At 40.0% G+C, this 20,680-nt stretch overlaps 1 protein-coding gene across 3 annotated transcripts in view; it reads left to right on the plus strand.

The window, feature by feature from the left end:
- Positions 1–20,680, plus strand: part of PLOD2 (procollagen-lysine, 2-oxoglutarate 5-dioxygenase 2) — a 268,114-nt gene that overhangs the window by 166,396 nt on the left and 81,038 nt on the right. For all 3 annotated transcript variants that reach the window (XM_005872258.2, XM_005872259.2, XM_005872261.2), the window contains one exon: positions 1,330–1,427. In XM_005872258.2, coding sequence (XP_005872320.1) covers positions 1,330–1,427 — 98 coding nt within the window. The remainder of the gene's footprint in view (positions 1–1,329; positions 1,428–20,680) is intronic.

The raw sequence follows: 20,680 nt of genomic DNA on the forward strand, positions 1-20,680 counted from the left end.
GAGTGCTCAGGAAGTGAGGGAAGGAATCTGAAAACAAATAAAAATACCTCTCTGCTCCCATATGACTTGTATATTACTGGAATTACATTAAGCCTGACTTTTTCTTTTCCTTTGTGTTGAATTTATTGGGATGACACTGATTAACAAATTATATAGGTTCAGGTGCATAATTCTATGACACATCATCTGTATACTGCATTGTGTGTTCACTGCTCCCCCTGCCCCCCAAGTCAAGTCTCTTTCCATCACCATTTATCCCCTCTTTACCCTCCTCCACCTCCCCCCTGTCCGGTAATCACCACACTGTTCTTCATGTCTGTGAGTTTTTTTCTCTCTCTTTTTTGTCTTTTATTTGTTCAATCTTTCCACCCCGCCTACACCTCAGACAGCTGTCAGCTTGCTCTCTATCTACGAGTTTGTCTCTATTTTGCTTATTTAGCTCATTTTGTTCATTAGATTCCACGTATGAATGAAATCATATGGTACTTGCCTTTTTCTGACTGGCTTATTTCACTTAGCATGGTACTCTCCAAGTCCCTCCATGCTGTCTCAAAGGGTAAGAGATCCTTCTTTTCTACAGCCACATAGTATTCCATGGTATAAATATACCAGAGGTTTTTTATCCACTCATCCATTGATGGACACTTAGGCTGCTTCCAAATCTTGACTCTTGAACTCTGCAGTGAACATAGGGGTGCATATATTCTTTCAAATTGGTGTTTTGGGTTTCTTTGAATTTATTCCCAGACGTGGAATTGCTGGGTCATAAGGCAGTTGCAATTTTAATTTTTTGAGGTAACTCCATAATGCTTTCCACAGTAAACCTGATTTTCAAGAACTGGAAATACTATCAGTCATGGCCAAGTGTAGAAACCTTGCTTATTGTGCCAGTCAGTGTTCTATTTGCCTTACATATATTGTTATTACCTTTATAATAACCTTGAAAGGCAGGCAAGGATCCCATTTTACAGATGAATAAATTGTGACAATAATTTAACTCTTCTAAGATCACATTACTATCAGGAGGCGGAGGCAGGATTGCAAAGATGCTTTCCTTCCACCAGACACTTCAGTGGCTCAGCACCTCAGTCTGCTGGTGCCAGGTTGGAGTATGTGAGGTACTCAGAATCTCATTCTTTGTCATTTGGGTATCTGTTGACTTGGAGTAGGCCAAGTTACTACAAGTGTAGTAGCACATGATAGCATGCATGAGCAAATTTATAACAATAAGAAAAAATATATATGTGTATATATATATACACACATATGTATATATGAATATACATGCACATTTTAAATTACTAAAACCTGTTTTTCTTTTTAACTCAGATGAAGTTGTTCTGAAATTTGAAAATGGCAAAGCCAGAGCTAAGAATGTATTTTATGAAACATTACCAGTGGCAATTAATGGAAATGGACCCACCAAGGTGAGTCACAGTGACTTTTCCCTATTTTCTTATTTTTTGGAGATAGACTATGGAGCAATATGTAGAACAGCTTCTTTTTTTAATATCTTTAAGAGGCTTTATTTTGGTGCCAACAATTTAATGGCTTTATCTTTTACACAGTATATTGTCTGATTTCATCTAGATTAGCTGATGACTTTTTCTCAGCAGAGTGATAATTTTTTATGCTATTTAAAACACATTTCACTTTAGTGTTTAATAATAACAGCTAACTGGAGAGTGAGCCATGTTTCCTTCATATAGGGCAGTGGTTCTCAACCTTGGCTGCACATTAGAATCACCTGGGAATCTTTTTAAAATCCTGATTTCTGGGCCTCATCCTCTGGAAATTCTGTTTCTTTGTTATGGGGTGGGGCCACAATATTAGTAACAAAGAAACAGAATTTCCGGAGGATGAAGCCCAGAAATCAGGATTTTAAAAAGATTCCCAGGTGATTCTAATGTGCAGCCAAGGTTGAGAAACACTGATATAGGGTATCCTCTCTTAATAGGAATAATTGAGGTTGTTAAGGGATCATTTGTTTCACCTGTGTCACCATTTTTTAAAGTAACAACTCTGCTAAGATTGAGGTGTAATTACATGCCCAGAATGCTTCCTTTTGTACTTATTTTCAACATGGGTTATAGTTGACAAACACAACTTGACTAATGAAATTTTGGATGCTTTTCAAGTGTATATAATTGAGCTTGCTGAAAATGTAATTGACTGCAAATGTATAGGTTAGTTGGTAAAGTTCATATTGCTGGTATCCAGTTAAAATGGAACATGATTGTGTGTGTGTGTGTGTGTGTGTGTGCGCGCGCTTAAAACCATGTTCTGAGATACTGAGTTGGCTGGTTTACTCATAAGTATATGAAAAGAGATTACAAATAGATTTGCTTTGTGGGAAGACCAAGATGGGGAAATGTGTGCTGTTTCAGAAAAGTGAGTAGTCAGAATTCCAGTAAAAGCTATATGCATAGGAAGAAATTCAAGGGAAAACCCACTTTGGCAGTGTTTCCAACATCAAAATGGAAGTAGACTCCCCTTCTCTCCTAGTTAATCTTTCTGCCTTGCTTTCTGTCCTGTTCCAGTTCTCCTATAAAGCTGGCTTTCCCATGTGTTCTCCTTTCTCTATCGCAGGGGTCCTCAAACTTTTTAAACAGGGGGCCAGTTCACTGTCCCTCAGACCGTTGGAGGGCCGGACTATAGTTTAAAAAAAAAAAAACTTATGAACAAATTCCTATGCACACTGCACATATCTTATTTTGAAGTAAAAAAACAAAACGGGAATACAATATTTGTATTTGCATGTGGCCTGCGGGCCGTAGTTTGAGGACCCCTGCTCTATCATGTATCAATTTCCCCAGGTGCATTATCCTTCTTATTAGCATTTTAAAGACCCTCAAATATTTCCCATCCTCTAAACAAAACAAAACTGAGCCAACACAAACTATAATATCCCCCTCAATCCACATTGCCTTCCAGCCTTCCTATCTTTTCTCCTCCACATCACAACCAGGCTGCTTCTTTAAAGTGGAGACAACTCACAGCTACCATGCACCTTCCCACCCACCAGGAAATGAGCCTCCAGGTCCTGTGGGTTGTTATATCCTTGATGAATAGAAAACACTTGTCAGCCCTCATTTTTAATTCACCCAAAGATAGCTTTCGACAGTGTTTATCTCATTTGGTCCTACTTGAAATATTCTTTCCCTTTGTTTCCATGATGCTCTGCTGATCTGTCTACTAATTTTCTAGTTTTTCCTCTTCAATCTTTCTCTTTTCTTGCTTTACTATATATTTTTAAAATATTTTCTTTTTTATGTGGAGGGCGATGGGTTTGGGTGAATGGTCCTCTGCCTATACTGTTTTAGTTAAGAGTTCCACAGTATCTATCTGAGACATCTTCCTTTTCTCTTCTGCACACATTTTTGGGTAATTTGCTTCACTCCCACATCAGCAAATCTTCTCTCAAGGCTGATGATTTGCAGATCCTGCCACTAACTCCTGGTATCTTTCCTGAACTCCAGGTCTGAATACCCAGTTGGTAGATTTCCTTGTGTGTCATATGAGACCCAGAGCTCAGCACCTTAAGCTCTGCCTCCTCTTCCATCCAATTGGTTAACCAGAACCTGGGTTTTATTTTAGTGGTAGTTGCTTCCCTCTCCCAATCCAAGTGCTATTCTTTCTAACTGCTATGTATGGTGGTTGATCTAATTTTCTTAGTGCCAATGGCAACTTCCTTAGTTCAGTCCACCTGCAACCTCCCACCAGTAACTATCACCCACCAGTACAGTAGTAGCCTAACCATGGTCGGCAAACTGCGGCTCGCGAGCCACATGCGGATCTTTGACCCCTTGAGTGTGGCTCTTCCTAAGCCTTAGGAGTACCCTAATTAAGTTAATAACAATGTACCTACTTATATAGTTTAAGTTTAAAAAATTTGGCTCTCAAAAGAAATTTCAATCGTTGTGCTATTGATATTTGGCTCTGTTGACTAATGAGTTTGCCGACCACTGGTAGAACACGAGTTTTTGGCTGAAGTAGAAGCCAATCACTTTACTCACCTGTGCAGCACCCTCCATGGATTTAGGTAAAGTTCCTAATTCTCAACTTATCTCATAAGGCTCTTTTAAAACTTTGCTCCTGTTTAGTGATCACTCATCTACTATCCCATACCCAACTCCCAGCACAATATATATTCACACACACATTTTTCATAAACAATCATTCTTTTTCTCAGCTCCTGCCATACTGAATTACTTTGAACTTCACAAAATTTTCATGTTTTTTTTTTCTTTCTGTAAGTCTTTCGTACATGCGATGGTAAGTTCACTATTGGTGTACAGAAATGCCATAGATTTCTTGGCATTAATTTAGTATCTTGCTACATTACCGAATTCATTTATTAAGTCTAATAATTTTTTGATGGAGTCTTTAGGGTTTTCTATGTACAGTATCATGTCATCTGCCAATAAGGACAGTTTTACTTCTTCTTTTCCAATTTGGATGCCTTTTATTTCTTTTTCTTGTCTGATCACAATGGTTAGTACTTCTAGTACTATGTCGAACAGGAGGGGTGAGAGTGGGCATCCCTGTCTTGTTCCTGTTCTTAGGGGAAGTGCTTTTAGTTTTTGCCCATTGAGTATGATGTTGGCTGTAGTTTTGTCATATATGGCTTTTATTATGTTGAGATATGATCCTTCTCTTCCCACCTTGCTGAGAGTCTTTATCAAGAAAGGGTGTTGGATTTTGTCAGATGCTTTTTCTGCATCAATTGCTATGACTATGTGATTTTTATCTCTCAATTTGTTTATGTGATGTTTCACGTTTATTGATTTGTGGATAATGTACTATTTTTGCTTCCCCGGGATAAATCCTACTAGGTCATCTTTTTGATGTAATACTGGATCTGATTTGCTGGAACTGTGTTGAGGATTTTGGCATCTATGTTCATGAGGGATATTGGCCTGCAATTCTCTTTCATTGTGTTGTCTTTATCTAGTTTTGGTAATAGGGTATTGCTGTCTTCATAGAATGAGCTGGGAAGTGTTCTTTCCTCTTGAATTTTTTTTAGTAGTCTGAGGAGTATAGGTTTTAGTTCTTCCTTTAATTTTTGGTCAAACTTCCCTATGAAGCTGTCTGGCCCTGGGCTTTTGTTTGCTAGAAGCTTTTTGATGACTGCTTCAATTTCTTCCATAGTTATCAGCCTATTGATATTTTTAGATTCTTCCTGATTGAGTTTTGGAAGATTGTATTTTTCTAGGAATATGTCCATTTCCTCCAGGTTTTCTATTTTGTTGGACTAGAGTTGTTCATACTAGTTTTAACAATCCTTTGTATTTCTGTGGTGTCTGTTGTTATTTCACCTCTTTCATTTCTGATTTTGTTTATTTGGGTCCTCTCTCTTTTCTTCTTGGTGAGCCTGGCTAGAGGTTCATCAGTCTTGTTTATCCTTTCAAAGAAACAGCTCTTGGTTTCATTGATCTTTGTTGTTGTTGTTGTTGTTCTATGTCATTTATTTCTGCTCTAATCTTTATTATCTCCTTCCAACTGCTCACTCTGGGCTTTTCATGTTGTTCTCTTTCTAATTCTTTAAGTGGTAGAGTTAGATGATTTACTACCATTTTTTCTTGTTGTTTTTTTTTAAGGTAGGCCTGTAGAGCTATTAGCTTCCCACTCAGGACTGCTTTCATTGTGTCCCATAAACTTTGGATTTGGTGTTTTCATTGTCATTCATTTCCAGGAAGTTTTTAATTTCTTCTTTGATCTCCTTGATAACCCAATAATTGTTTAATAGCATGCTATTCAGCTTCCAAGTGTTTGAATTTTTGTGATTGTTTTTATTGTAGTTGATTTCTAATATTATGCCATTGTGGTCTGAGAAGATGCTTGATATGATTTCAATCTTCTTAAATTTGGAGAGACTTTGCTTGTGACCCAATATGTGGTCTATTTTTGAAAATGTCCCATGTGCACTTGAGAAGAACATATATTCCGTGGCTTTGGGGTGAAATGTTCTGAAGATGTCAATTAAGTCCATCTGATCTAGTGATACATTTAGAATGGCTGTTTCTTTGCTGATTTTTTGTCTAGAGAATTTATCCAGTGATTTCAGTGGGGTATTAAAGTTCCCTACTATGATTGTATTGTTGTCAATCTCTCCCTTGATGTCTTCCAGGAGTTGTTTTTTTGTTTGTTTGTTTGTTTTTATGTATTTGGGTACTCCTGCATTGGGTGTATATATGTTTATCAGGGTTATATCCTCTTATTGTATCAATCCCTTTAGTATTATGAAGTGGCCTTCCTTATCTCTTGTTATGGCCTTCACTTTGAGGTGTATTTTATCAGATATAAATATTGCTACCCCAGCTTTTTTTCCATTTCCATTTGCCTGAAAGATATTTTTCCATACCTTCACTTTCTGTCTGTGTGAGTCTCATGTTCTAAGGTGTGTCTCTTGTAGACAGCATATATATGGGTCATGTTTTTTTTTTATCCATTCAGTCACTTGATGTCTTTTGATTTGAGCATTTACTCAGTTTATGTTTAAAGTTATTATCGATAAGTACTTGTTTGTAGCCATTTTTATTTTTGTGTCTGTTTCTTTTTCCCGTTTTATTTCTTCTTTTTATACCAATCCTTTTAGCATTTCTTGAATTGCTGGCTTGGTTGTAATAAACTCCATTAGCCTTTTTTTGTATGTGGAGCTCCTTATTTCCCCTTCAATTTTGAATGATAACCTTGTTGGATAGAGTATTCTTGGATTCATTCCTTGCTTTGCATCACTTTGTAAATTTCCTTCTATTCTTTTCTGGCCTGATGTGTTTCTGTTGATAAATCATTTGATAATCTAATGGGAGATCCCTTGTATGTAACTTTCTGTCTCTCTCTTGCAGCCTTTACGATTCTCTCTTTGTCCTGAACATTTGCCAATGTAATTATGACGTGTCTTGGTGTGGTTATTTTGGGGTTCATATTGTTTGGTACTCTCTGTGCTTGTGTGACTTTTTTCTTCCCCACATCAGGGAAGTTTTCTGACATTATTTCTTCAAATTGGTTTTCTAACCATTGTTCTTCTTCCTGTCGTTCTGTCACCCCTATTATTCATATGTTGCTTTGTTTCATGTCTCAATGCTCCCTTAGGCTCTCCTCCTGTCTTTTAATTTTTTTTTCCAATTACAGTTCAGTTTGTTTGTGTTTTGCTTTCCTGTCTTCTAATTTGCTAATTTGGTCCTCTGCTTCTTCTAGTCTACCCCCCTTCCTTCTGAAATTTACCAGTCTATTCCATGTTTCCATGCCTCTGATTCTATTTTATTCTATTTTATTTTGTTCATTAGATTTCTTGTTCATTTATTTTGATTTATAGATTCAATTGTTGATATATATGTGTTTATTGCCATTTGAATATTCATATTTTATATCATTTTTTTCTTCTTCTTCCTCTTCTTAAAGAATACCCTTCAACATTTTATGTAATACTAGTTTGGTGGTGATGAACTGCTTTAGCTTTTTATTATCTGTGAAGCTCTTTATCTGACCTTCAATTCTAAATGATAGCTTTGCTGAGTAGAATAATCTTGATTTTAGGTCCTTGCTATTCATCAGTTTGAATATTTCTTGTCACTCGCTTCTGGCTTGCAAAATTTCTGTTGATAAATCAGATGACAGTCCTATGGGCACTCCCTTGTAGGTAACTAACTGCTTTCCTCTTGCTGCTTTTAAGATTCTCTTTGTCTTTAACCATTGGCATTTAATTTTGATGTGTCTTGATGTGGGCTCTTTGGGCTCATCTTGTTTGGGACTCTCTGAGCTTCCTGGACTTGTAAGTATATTTCTTTCACCATGTAGGGGTAGTTTTCTGTCATTATTTCTTCAAATAGGTATTCCATAATCTTGCTCTCCCTTTTCTTCTTCTGGTACCCCCATAATGCAAATGTTGGTACACTTGAAGTTGTCCCAGAGGCTCCTTACACTGTGTTCATATATTTTTATTCTTTTTTTCTTTTTCTTTTCTTTTTTTTTAAATATATGTTATTGATTTTTTACAGAGAGGAAGGGAGAAGGATAGAGAGTTAGAAACATCGATGAGAGAGAAACATCGATCAGCCGCCTCCTGCACACTCCCCACTGGGTATGTGCCCACAACCAAGGTACATGCCCTTGACCAGAATCGAACCTGGGACCCTTGAGTCGGTAGGCCGACGCTCTATCCACTGAGCCAAATCAGTCAGGGCTCTTTTTTTTCTGATTGGGTGTTTTTTTTTGCCTCCTAATATTCCAAATCATTTATTTGATTCCCAGAATCCTCTACTCTACTGTTGAGTCCCTGTAAGTTATTCTTTATTTCCGTTAGTGTATGCTTAATTTATGACTGGTCCTTTTTCATGTCTTTGACATTCTCTCTAAGATCCTTGAAAGTCTCATGAAGATCCTTGAGTAACCTCATAACCATGGTTTTGAACTCTGTATCCAATAGTTTGTTTTCTTCCATTTCTTTCGTTTGTGACATGCTTCTTTGTCTCCCCATTTTGGCTGCTTCCTTGTGTTTGTTTCTATGTATTGGGTAGAGCTGCTGTATCTCCTGGAATTGGTAGAGTTCCCTTGTGTAGTAGGTGTCCTGTAGGGCCCCAGTCACCTGAGCTGAGCACTCAAGATGTGCCGCTGTGTGCACAATGTTGTAGTTGAACCTTGATTGTTATTGGCATCATTGGGAAGAATTGACCTTCAGACCATTTGGCTGTGAGGACCAGCTGTGTCTGCAGTGGAAGAGTAGCTGTGCAGGAGACACCCCTATGTATTAGGATTAAGGCTTGCTTCAGTGGGGTTTTGATGCTCACTGAATCTGCCCCTTGAGTGTGTCACTTGTGGATGGTTAGGGTTATAATTTGGTATGGTCTGAAGCTGGCCACTCTATTCACTGGCTCTGTGGCCTCCCAGGAGGTGCAAAGTCATCCACTGCCTGAAACCACCAGGCAGGAGCTACAGAGAGGTCTGCAGATGGATATTCCTTGTATTGGCCTTGTGAAGTGCCCTGGTAAGGCTAAGCTGTGAAGCATGGCAGTCTGGGGTTAGTGTCAGGTCTTGGGTATGTTATTAATAGGTTTGGGGTATGCTGATGCCACCTGCTGCTTATTTAAGAAATTTTAGCAAAGTCTAAAGCCAGTGCCAAGACAGACTCTTCAAATGGAAAAGCTGCTGCAAATAGTTTGGGTGGGGCTGCAAATTAGATGGGCAGAGTCTCAGGGAATCACCATGGCAGAGCAAACACTTGAGACAGGATTATAGGAACTCAGAGATGGCTGCCAGTCAGCTCTGTGATGGGGAGGTCCCAGCACAGGAACCCTGTGAACACCCCTGTCTGCAAGAAAACTCCCCTGGAATTCCTGCTGCAATGCCAGATAATCCAGTTCCTCCACATATGTACCTGTGTCCCCCAAAGCCACCCGGTGCTGGAGCTTAGAGGAATCGAGTCCAAGTGAGTTTGTATGTTGGCCCTTTAAGAAGAACACCTGGGTCTTCAGCAGCCTCCATGCCACTCAGCCACAATCCCTGCTGGTTTTTACAGCCCAGAGTTATGGGGACTTTTCTTATCATCTCTGGAACCCTCAGCTGGGGTCTGGTGTGGGGTTGGGACCCCTTGCTCCTCACACGGCCTCTGCAGCCAAGATATCCCTCCCAATTAAAAAAAAAAGTCACACCTGGGTTTCAGACCAGCCTGTTTCATGCCTCCGCCCTCCTACCAGTCTTGATGTGGTTTCTTCTTTATTTCTCTAGTTGTAGGACTTACATTCAGTCAGCTTTCAGGCAGTTCTGAATGATAGTTGTTCTTTATTTTAGTTGTAATTTTGATGTGGTTGTGGGAGGTGGTGGTACTGGCATTTACCTATGCTGCCATCTTGGTTCCTCTCTGTTTCTGACATTTTAATCAGTATGATGATCCTGTTATATTTTCTCTGACATGATCCAAGCTAGTCTATTTTCTGGTGATTTTATTTGGCATCAAAAAATGAAGTTTTCTTTTATTATTTGGTATAATATAAAATTTTGAGAAAAGACTATATAAAAAGCATTCAATTAATGCTAATACTTAATAATATTATGTTAAAGTTAAATATAGGTACATGAATATATCATGCTTTTCCCTGTGTACAGGCTAACAGTGAAAGAAAGTAGATTAATCTTTAGATATAACAACCATAAAAAAGTGAAACATTTTTATATGAGTTATATAAGTTAATTTTAGTTATTATTTTATTGATTGAGGGATCAATATAATTTCAGTGGGTTTTGTGCCATAACATTGAATTCAATAAAATCTAGGCCATTTGTTCAGTGGATGTCTGAAACAGTGAATAGTACCAAACCCTATATATACTGTGTGTTTTTCCTGCACATACACACCTTTCACTTAAATAAGCACTTCCAGCTTCTCATGGTCGCATGCAAATTACCAGCATCACTCCTCTTGCATTTGAGGGTCATTGTTAAGTGACTAAACAGGTGTGGAATGTATACAGGTTTCATACCTGGACAAAGGGATGATTCACGTCCTAGGCAGGAGCAAGCCAGATGGCATATTTCATTATGCTACTCAGAACAATGTGCAATTTAAAACTTATGAGTTATTTATTTCTGGAATGATTCTTTTAATATTTCAGATCAAGGTTGACCAGAGTAACTGAAACCCCAGAAAGTTAAACCATGGGTAGGGGACGACTACTGTAGACATATAAACTGTAAATGATAAATTGTTTGTAGTGTGTTTATAGACCAAAGTATATAAAAATGAGTTAATTTCTTTTTCGTTGTTGTTGTTAATCCTCACCTGAGGATATTTTTCCATAGATTTTTAGAGAGAGTAGAAGGGAGGGGAAGAGACAGAGATAAGCATCAATGTGAGAGAGATGCATCAATTGGTTACCTCCTGCACATGCCCCGACCATGGCCAGAGATCCAGCCTGCAACCGAGGTACATGCCCTTGACCAGAATCAAACCCGGGACCCTTCAGTTCGAGGGCTGACATTCTATCCAAACCAGCTAGGGCAGTTAATTTCTTACTTAGTTACTTTCTCTAAATGTCATGCTATTATTAGGAAGAACAATTTTAAAATAATTTTTAGCTCAGCTAGTGTGGCTCAGTGGTTGAACGTTGACCTATGAATCAGGAAGTCATGGTTCGATTCCCGGTCAGGGCACATGCCTGGGTTGCGGGCTTGATCCCCAGTGGGAGGCATGCAGGAGGCGGCAATCAATAATTCTCTTTCATCATTGTTGCTTTTATCTCTCCCTCTCCTTTCCTCTCTGAAATAAATAAAAATATATTTTAAAAAAATAATTTTTAAAATAACTGACAGCCCCACTAACCTCCCATATTGTTTTCATTCATAACTGCTTTCAGTTTTATGTCCCTTCAGTATACATCCATGAGCATTAATATTTTTCATTTGTTTTCATAGTGGTTTATTAACAATTTTGTGTGTTTTTTAAACTTTATTTGTATTGTTGATACTACTACAGATGTCCCCATTGACCCCCCCCCCTTTGCCTACCTCCACCCAACCCTCCTTCCCTCTGGCCATCACCATACTGTTGTCTGTGACTATGGATTAAGCATATATATTCTTTGACTAATCCCTTCACCTTCTCTCATCCATTTTGTGATTTTTAATTAGCATTTTATTTGAAACATAGGGTGTCCCAAAAAATGATGTTTCTTTCTTTTTAGATTAAATCCACTGGAATTAATAATTCTTCAACATGTGTATACATTTCTTTGGGACACACTGTATGTTTCTATATTGTATTTAATTTTCATACTTGTCTAGATAAAATCTAATATAAATCAGTTTTCAGGTGGAAACTATGATTTATGGTTTAAAGCATTACTTTTTATTCTTAAAGCAAATTTATTGTTAGTACTATATCATGATGCTTAAAAAAAAACACCAAATGTTGGAGATTCACAGAAGTTGGTGGCATGGTTAAACGCCTGTACTCATTGCCTCCCACAACCACATCAGAATTATAACTAAAATACAGAACAACCATCATCCAGAGCCACTGGAAAGCTGGCTGGTAGGAGGTGCAGAGGCATGGAATGGGCTGGTATGGCACCCACATGTGCTGCTTTTTTAATTGGGAGGGAGATCATCTCTGTGGAGGCTGCTTGGAGGGGCAAGGGGTCCCAGCCCCACACCATACCCCCAACGCAGGGTCCCAGAGCTGGGAAAAGTGGTCCCTATGTGGATTAAGAACTATGGGCTGTAAAAACCAGTGTGGATTGGGGCTCAGTGACACAGAGGTTGCTGGAGACCTAGCTGTTCCTCTTAACACATTAGGTGTCCAGTCAGTCACCGGTGACTGACACTATACTTTCCATCTGGAAGACAAAACAGTCTGGGCACTTAACATGTTAAAAGGCCAGTACCATGAACTGAACTTATAAGGTCCTGCTCCCTCTGAGCTCTAGCATCAGGGCAAGGCTCTGAGGAACACAGACATGTATGAGGAGGAACTGAATTGTCGGGCATCAGGGCAGGAACGTGGGGGCAGCTTTCTCTCAGATGGAATGCTCACAGGGATCATTGTTCCTTTGCTGAGACCTCCTGGGTCACAGGGCTGACTGGCAACCATTTCTGTTTGCTCTGCCCTGATGATTCCCTAAGACCCCACCTCGTCCAATTTTCAACCCCAACTAAGCTGTGTGCAGCAGCTTTTACATATGAAATAGCCTGTCCTTGCTTAGGCTAAAATCTTTCAAACAAGTGGCAGCTGGGTCAGGGAGCCCTAAACCTATCAATAAAGGGCCCAAGACCCGACACCAGCACCAGCTGGCCTTACTTCATAGCTGGACCTCATCTGGGCACTTCCAAACCCGATACAAAGAGGAGGAATCTGAATATCTCTCTAACACCTGCTGGGTGGCCCCAGGCAGTGGCTGACTTTGCACCTCTCTGGAGACCCAAGAGCCAGTGTACCCAGTGGTCTGTGTCAGACCATACCAGATTACAACTCTACACATCCATAAGTGACACACTCAAGGGGCAGACTCAGTGAGCACCAAAGCCCCACTGAAGCAAGTCCTGCTCCATAGGGGTGTCTCCTGAACAGCAGCTTTCCCACTGTGGTCACAGCCAATTGGCCTCCCAGTGACACCAACAGCAATCAAGTCTCAACTAAAACGAAACAGTGCTCACAGTCCACAAAGTGGTGCATCTAGAGCTCCCAGCTCAGGTGACTGGGGAGGCTGAGCCACTGGGCCCTATAGAACACCTACTACACAAGGCCACCCAAAAACTCAAGGGGACATAGCAGCTCTACCCACTACATAGAAACAAACACAGGGAAGGAGCCAAAATGGGAAGATGAAGAAACATGTCACAAATGAAAGAAATGGAAGAAAGCAAACTACTGGATATAGAGTTCAAAACCACGGTTATAAGGTTACTCATGAATCTTCTAGAAACCTCCAAAAGAAAAAGAAAAAAAAGGGGGGGAAAGGACCAGTCAGAAGTTAAGCATACACTGACAGACATAAAGAATAATATAGAGGGAATCAATATTAGAATAAAGGATTGTGAGCATCACATCAACAATTTGAAATATGAGGAAGCAAAAAACACCCAACCAGAAGATCAAAAGGAAAAAGGAATCCAAAAATATGAAGATAGTATAAGGAGACTCTGGGACAACTTTAAGTGTGCCAACCTTCGCATTGTGGAGGTGCCAGAAGAAGAGAGAGATCAATATACTGAAAACCTATTTGAAGAAATAATGACAGAAAACCTCCCCTACCTGGTGAAAGAAATAGACTTACAAGTCCAGGAAGCACAGAGAGTCCAAAATAAGAGGAACCCAAAGAGGCCCACACCAAGATCCATCATAATTGAAATGCCAAAAGCTAAAGACAAAGAGAATCTGAAAAGCAGTTAGTTATCTACAGGGGAATGCCCATACGACTGTCAGCTGATTTCTCAACAGAAACTATGCAGGCCAGAGGGAGTGGCAAGAAATATTCAAAGTGATGAATAGCAAGAACCTACAACCAAGAATATTCTACAACCAGCAAAGCTATCATTTAGAATGGAAGGTCAGATAAAGAGCTTCACAGACAAAAAAGGCTAAAGGAGTTCCTCACCACCAAACCAGTATTACATGAAATGTTGAAGTGTATTCTTTAACAAGAGGAAGAAGAAGAAAAAGAAAAAGATAAAAAATATAAACAATAAAAAGGCAATAATAAACACACTATCAACAATTGAATCTAAAAATCAAAATAAACAAATAAGAAATCTAATGAACAGAATTATCTAGTGAATAAAATAGAATCAGAGGCATGGAAATGGAACAGACTGAAGATTATCAGAGGGATGGTGGGGGGGGCAGGAAGAGATTAAACAAAGATCTTCTATGCATACTAGAGGCCCAGTGCATGAAATTCGTGCACGGGGGCAGGGGTCCCTCAGCCCGGTCTGCACCCTCTCCAATCTGGGACCCCTTGGGGGATATCTGACTGCCAGTTTTGGGCCTAAACCGGCAGTCAGACATCCTTCTCACAATCCAGGACTGCTGGCTCCTAACCGCTCGCCTGCCTGCCTGCCTGATTGCCCCTAACCACTTCTGCCTGCCAGCCTGATTGCCCCGTAACTGCTCCCTCCCCTGCCAGTCTGATGGACCCCAACTGCCCTCCCCTGCCAGCCTGATGTCCCCCAATTGCCCTCCCCAGCAGGCCTGGTTGCCCTCAGCTGCCCTCCCCTGCAGCATGATTACCCCCAACTGCCCTCCCCTGCAGGCCTGGTTGCCCCCAACAGCCTTCCCCTGCTGGCCTTATCTCATCCCCAACTGCCCTCCCCTGCTGGTCTGATGGACCCCAACTGCCCTCTCCTGCCAGCCTGATGGCCCCCAATTGCCCTCCCCCGCAGGCTTGGTCGCCCCCAACTGCCCTCCCCTGCCAGCCCAATCACCCACAACTGCCCTCCCCTGTTGGCCATCTTGTGATGATGTGAGGGCGTCACATGAGGACGCGAGGACCACCTAGGCTTTTATTAGTATAGATATGCATTACCTATGGACACAGATAACATCGTGGCGAAGACCTGGGGCTGGGAGGGAACCAGGTGAAGGGGGGAAATGGGGGGAAAAATAGGGACATTTGTAATAATCTCAACAATAAAGATTAAAAAATAATAATAATAAAAGAGAAAGCAACAACAAAAAAAGGGAATAGTCTGTTACACATACAAGAAAAGTAGCTCTCAGAAAGTTTTTATAAGGTTGGAAGAATTCAGAACCCTTTAGTAGAATGAAAGATTTGGGATATATTTTGGATGAAATATACTTTTAGTTGTTACTTTTGGTAAATTTGTACAAACTGGGCAAATTTCCTGACCTAATACTGAAATTTTTCCATCTCTACTTTGAATTATGGTTTCACATATGTGATGACATTGAAAATCTTTAGAATATTTTAAAAAATGAAATATAAACATCACTTAATAATCTACTAATTTAATGTTACACCAGATTGCTGTGTCATCAGATCTCTACCCAGATGCTAATATTATTATAGCAGAATGTTGTGGATATGCTGTGATCAAATCTCTGATGCTATTTTGAGGCCCAACACAATTAAACTCAAAAAACCTAACTTACAATAAGGTGATTAATATAAAGGAGAAAATATTTGCCTAATGTGGAAAAGTTTAGAATTATAATTTTGCAGGTGGATATCTTTAATAAAATAAAAACTTAAATCTAATAAAACAAAATTCACTGGGATAAATCTGTATATTAGTAAGACATTTTATAACAATGGAAATAAATGTTTTATCTTTGTTCTGTGCTTGAAGTGCTGGACATTTTTCTAAACCGCTAACAGGGGTAAAGACTTCAGTGTAGTCCTTCTGAGTGTGTAATATGGCTTCCTTGACCTCAATTTAGGAGTTTGGGTTTGAACTTGAAACAATTTCTTCAAATTCACAGTTAACCTGAGTCACCATTCCTGTAACTGTTTTTTCTATAACATTATAAAAGTACTGATTTTATGTATGTCCTATTTCAAAACATCTTTATTAACAAATGGCATATATTCACTGTAGAAAAAATACCTAATTCCAACAGATACAGAGGAAAATTACCCATAGCTCCAACACTTAAGAAATGAATTTAAAAATTATGTATTTTAACAGTTACTTTGAATATTTTTAAACCAAAGTGGATTCATGTACATAGTATTCTGTAACATATTCTTCTCTGCTAAACAATAAAGCATGAGTACATTTACATGTTAAAATAAAAAGTTGTTTGATTATTTTATTGAGGCTATTTCAGCCTGCTTTTCTTTTTTTTGAAGATGCTTTTTTAAAGACAACTTTTATAAGAGTTTATGAGCCAAACTGATGACATATGTCAAGGAGCAAGATCTCACCTGTTCCTAAGGTCTTTATTTTAATACGAATGGGAAAAGATATTTGCAAACAACAGCTCCAACAAGGGGTTAATATCCAAAACATATAAAGAATTCATACAACTCAACACCAAACAATACAATTAAAAAATGAGTAGAGAACACTTCTTCCAAGAAGACATATAAATGACAAACAGATGAATGCAAAGATGATATTCAACTTCACTAGATATTGGGGAAATGCAAATCAAAACTACATGAGATACCACCCCACACCTGTTAGAATGGCTCTTATCAACAAAGCAACAAATAACAAGTGCTGGGGAGGATGTGGAGAAAAAGAAAGCCTTGTTCACTGCTGATGGGAATGTAAACTAGTAGTCACTATGGAAAACAGTATGGAGGCTCTTCAAAAAATTAAGAATAAAGTTAGTGCCTTGGTTTGGCTGACTTGGCTCAGTGGATAGAGCATCGGGCTGAGAAATGAAGGGTCCCAGGTTCGATTCCAATCATGGGCACATGCCTGGATTGTGGGCTCAATCCCCAGTGTGGGGCATACAGGAGGCAACCGATCAATGATTCTCTCTTATCATTGATGTTTCTATCTCTCCCTCTCTGAAATCAATAAAAAATATATATATTAAAAAAAAGAATAGAGTTAGTTACCATATGACCCAGCAATTTCTCTTCTGGGTATCTGCCCAAAAAACTCAAAAACATACATTTGCAAAGATATATTGTGTTCATTGCAACATTATTCATGGTGCTAATAGCAAAAGTGCCCTTCAATAGATGATTGGCTAAAGATGTGGTCCCTATCTACAATGGAATCCTACTCAGCCATAAGGAAGATGAAATGCCCAAACTTTTCTCTTTTTTTAATCTATATTGTTGAAAGTATTACATGTGTCTCCTTTTTCCCTCCATTGATCTCTTCTAGCCTGCACCCACCCTCTGCCCAGGAACTTCACCACTCTATTGACTGTGTCCATGGGTTATGCATATATGCATACAAGTTCTTTGGTTCATCTCATCCCGCCCACCCTCTCCCACCTTCCCTCTGAGATTCCACAATCTGTTTCATGCTTCTAATCTGTTTCATGTTTCTATGTCTCTGGATCTATTTTGTTCACCAGTTTATTTTGTTCATTAGATTCCACATATGAGTACGATCATGTGATACTTGTCTTTCTCTGACTGGCTTATTTCACTTAGCATGACACTCTCCATCCTGTCTCAAAGGCTAAGAGATCCTTCTTTTTTATAGCTGCATAGTTCTCTCCCTATCTTCCATCCTTGGTTATCAGGGTTCTCTCCAGCTAATCTTTAGTTGACTTTCCAGTATTTTAGTTGTATTTCCAGTTTGGTCCTGGGAGAGTGTCAGTATAGCTTTCATTACTCCTCCACCATTTTCTAACCTCCCCCCATTCTTTTCTTTTAAATCTATATAATAAACAGCCAGGGTCATAACGACTGATTATGACCAAAGACTCAACCAGACTAGAAGTCAGTGCTAGGTTGCTGTGGTGACCCAGCACTGACTGCACCACTGCGGGCACCCCCACCCAGCACTGACTGCCAAGGGGGCTGCAGATCAGGCCTGGAGAGAGGCCTGCAGAGAGAGAGGCAGGGTCTGATCCGTAGCCTCTGTAGCAGCTGTTGATCAGAACTTGCCTCTCTTTCTCTCCCAGCCTGGCCAACAGCCGTGTCTCCATTTCTCTCCAGGCCTCCAACAGGGCTGCTGATCAGCCCCGCCTTTCTGATCAGGCCCCGTTGATAGGCCGAGAGATGCTGACTGGCATAGAAACTGACCAATCAGAGCCAATTTGGCCGGCAGAGGAGGGCAGTTGGGGGAGAGATCAGGCCTGTAGGGGAGGGCAGTTGGGAGCGAGATCAGGCCAGCAGGGGAGGGCAGTTAGGGGCTATCAGGCAGGCAGAGGCAGTTAGGGACAATCAGGAAGGCAGGTAGAGAAGTTAGGGGCGATCAGACAGGCAGGCAGGGAGGGGAGTGGTTAGGAGCCAGTGGTCCCAGATCCCTAACTGGCTGCCGGACATCCCCCGAGGGGTCCCTGATTGGAGAGGGTGCAGGCTGGGCTGAGGGAACAACCCCCTCCATGCACGAATTTCGTGCACTGGGCCTCTACATCATATAATATCCATCTTAAGGTAATCATTATGAAAGTGGTACATTTTCATAGAAACAAGTTTAACAGAACAAGATCAAGTCACCTAATTTGCACATGAAAAAAGACATTTCTGAAACTAATTTGACTTGCAGTAAAAATTTACTTTTTGCATAAAAACCACCATGCCTTGGTTACTGTGAACTTGAATCATTGAATGATTTGGGAAAAAAAAGAAAGGATATGGTTGGAAAAGTTTATTTGCCAATGAAATGACGATACTTGGAAACATCTTGATATTGTGAAAGAAGGACTAGGAAAGCACTGCCATGTAGTAGCTGGGGCCTTCCCAGAACATCCTAACTACATAAACAGTTTTCTGTACTTTTCTTAGCTGCCAGCATAAATGTTTGCAATTTTTAATGAAGAAAACAGATATAAATGAAAGGCCAGTGTGGTAGGTGACCTCTGCCTATGTGGTGAAAAATCCAAGAGGGAGGTTTCCAGTCAAAAGTCATGGTTTTAAATGTATCTTAATTATCTATGAAAATAAATTAAGCTAGAAAGGTTAAGAAATAAAGGTTTTCAGTCAAAAGTAAGGGTTTTCATATATCTTAATTATCTATGAAAAATGAATTGAGGTAGAAAGGTTAGAAAATAAAGTTTTAATTTTGAGAACTAAAACTAATGAGTTTTATGCTCAGACCTTTTAAAAAATATTGTCATTTTCATATTCACATTGGAATTCTAATAGACTAATCAATAATGCATGAAATAAATATTTATTTTTTGTGAGGTGTCTGAGGTGAGGGAAGTACTAGTGATGGAAGTACTAATGTTTATATATAGATGGGAATTTTAGGTATGGCCAACTATTTGGGCGATCTTTTTCTTCCTTTAAAAAAAATTATTTCCCAGGATATTTTAAACGGCATGGATGGAACTGGAGAGCATTATGCTAAGTGAAATAAGCCAGTCAATGAAGGAAAAATACCACATGATCTCACTCATTCATGGATAATAAAGACCATTATAAACTTATGAACAATAATAGATACAGAGGCAGAGCTGCCTCAAACAGATTGTCAAACTGCAGTAGAAAGAGATAACCATAGCTTGGACTAGGTTAGCAGTTGAGGTGTTGAGAAGTGAGGTTCTAGATGTATTTTTAATGAATTGTCCACAGGCTCTCCTAAGCACGTTGTGGGGTGTGAAGGAAAAAAAATTGTCAGCCTAAGAACTGAAAAGACTCAGAGAAAAGAAATAGATGTAAGGAGGAAATAATTATGGGAAAAGGGATAAAGAATTGATGGATTTCTACTTTAAGCACTGGTAAGTTGATATTCTGTTATTATCAATGCAACAAACTTGAAATAAAACAACTACTTAAGAAAAAGTCAGCGGTCATGATGAAAAATAAGGGTAAAACAGCTACTGTGAATCGAACCATCCTTGAACAGAATCATGGCCTGACCAAAGAATAAAGAATATGTCAAATAAAAAAAAATTATTTCCCAGGATATTTTAAACAAAACTGTATATTTCCCACTAATCTTTAAAAAATCTCTTTTGTAAATAATCCTATATAATAAAGAGGTAATATGCAAATTAACCCTCACACCCTCACAAGATGGCTGCCTACAACCAGGCTGGCAAGGGTTTAGTGAGGGACGACAAAACGACTGAACAGCAGGCTGCGTGGGGCGACCAGGCCGGCAGGGGGGTAAGTGAGGGATGACCAAACGACTGAACAAACAGGCTGTGTGGGGTGACCAGGCCAGCAGGGGGGTTAGTGAGGGATGACCAAATGACTGAACAGCAGGCTGTGTGGGGCAACCAGGCTGGCAGGGGTGATAGTGAGGGACAACCAAACTACTGAACAGCAGGCTGCATGGGGCAACCAGGCCGGCAGGGGGGGCAGTTGGGGGCAACCAGGCCAGCAGGAGGGACAGTTGGGGGTGACCAGGCTGACTTGGGGGGCCAGTTAGGAGTGAACAGGCCAGCAGATGGGGGCAGTTGGGGGTGACTAGGCTAGCTGGTTGGGGCAGTAAGAGGCAACCAGGCTGGCGGGAGGGCAGTTAGGGGTGACCAGGCGGGCAGGGGAGGTATTGGGGCAATTAGGCTGGCAGGGGGGGCAGTGATGGGCAACTAGGCCGGCTTGGGGGCAGTTGGGGATGACCAGGATGGCAGGGGGGGCAC

The sequence above is a fragment of the Myotis brandtii genome, unplaced genomic scaffold, assembly GCF_000412655.1.
Source record: "Myotis brandtii unplaced genomic scaffold, ASM41265v1 scaffold373, whole genome shotgun sequence".
Lineage (NCBI taxonomy): Eukaryota > Metazoa > Chordata > Mammalia > Chiroptera > Vespertilionidae > Myotis > Myotis brandtii.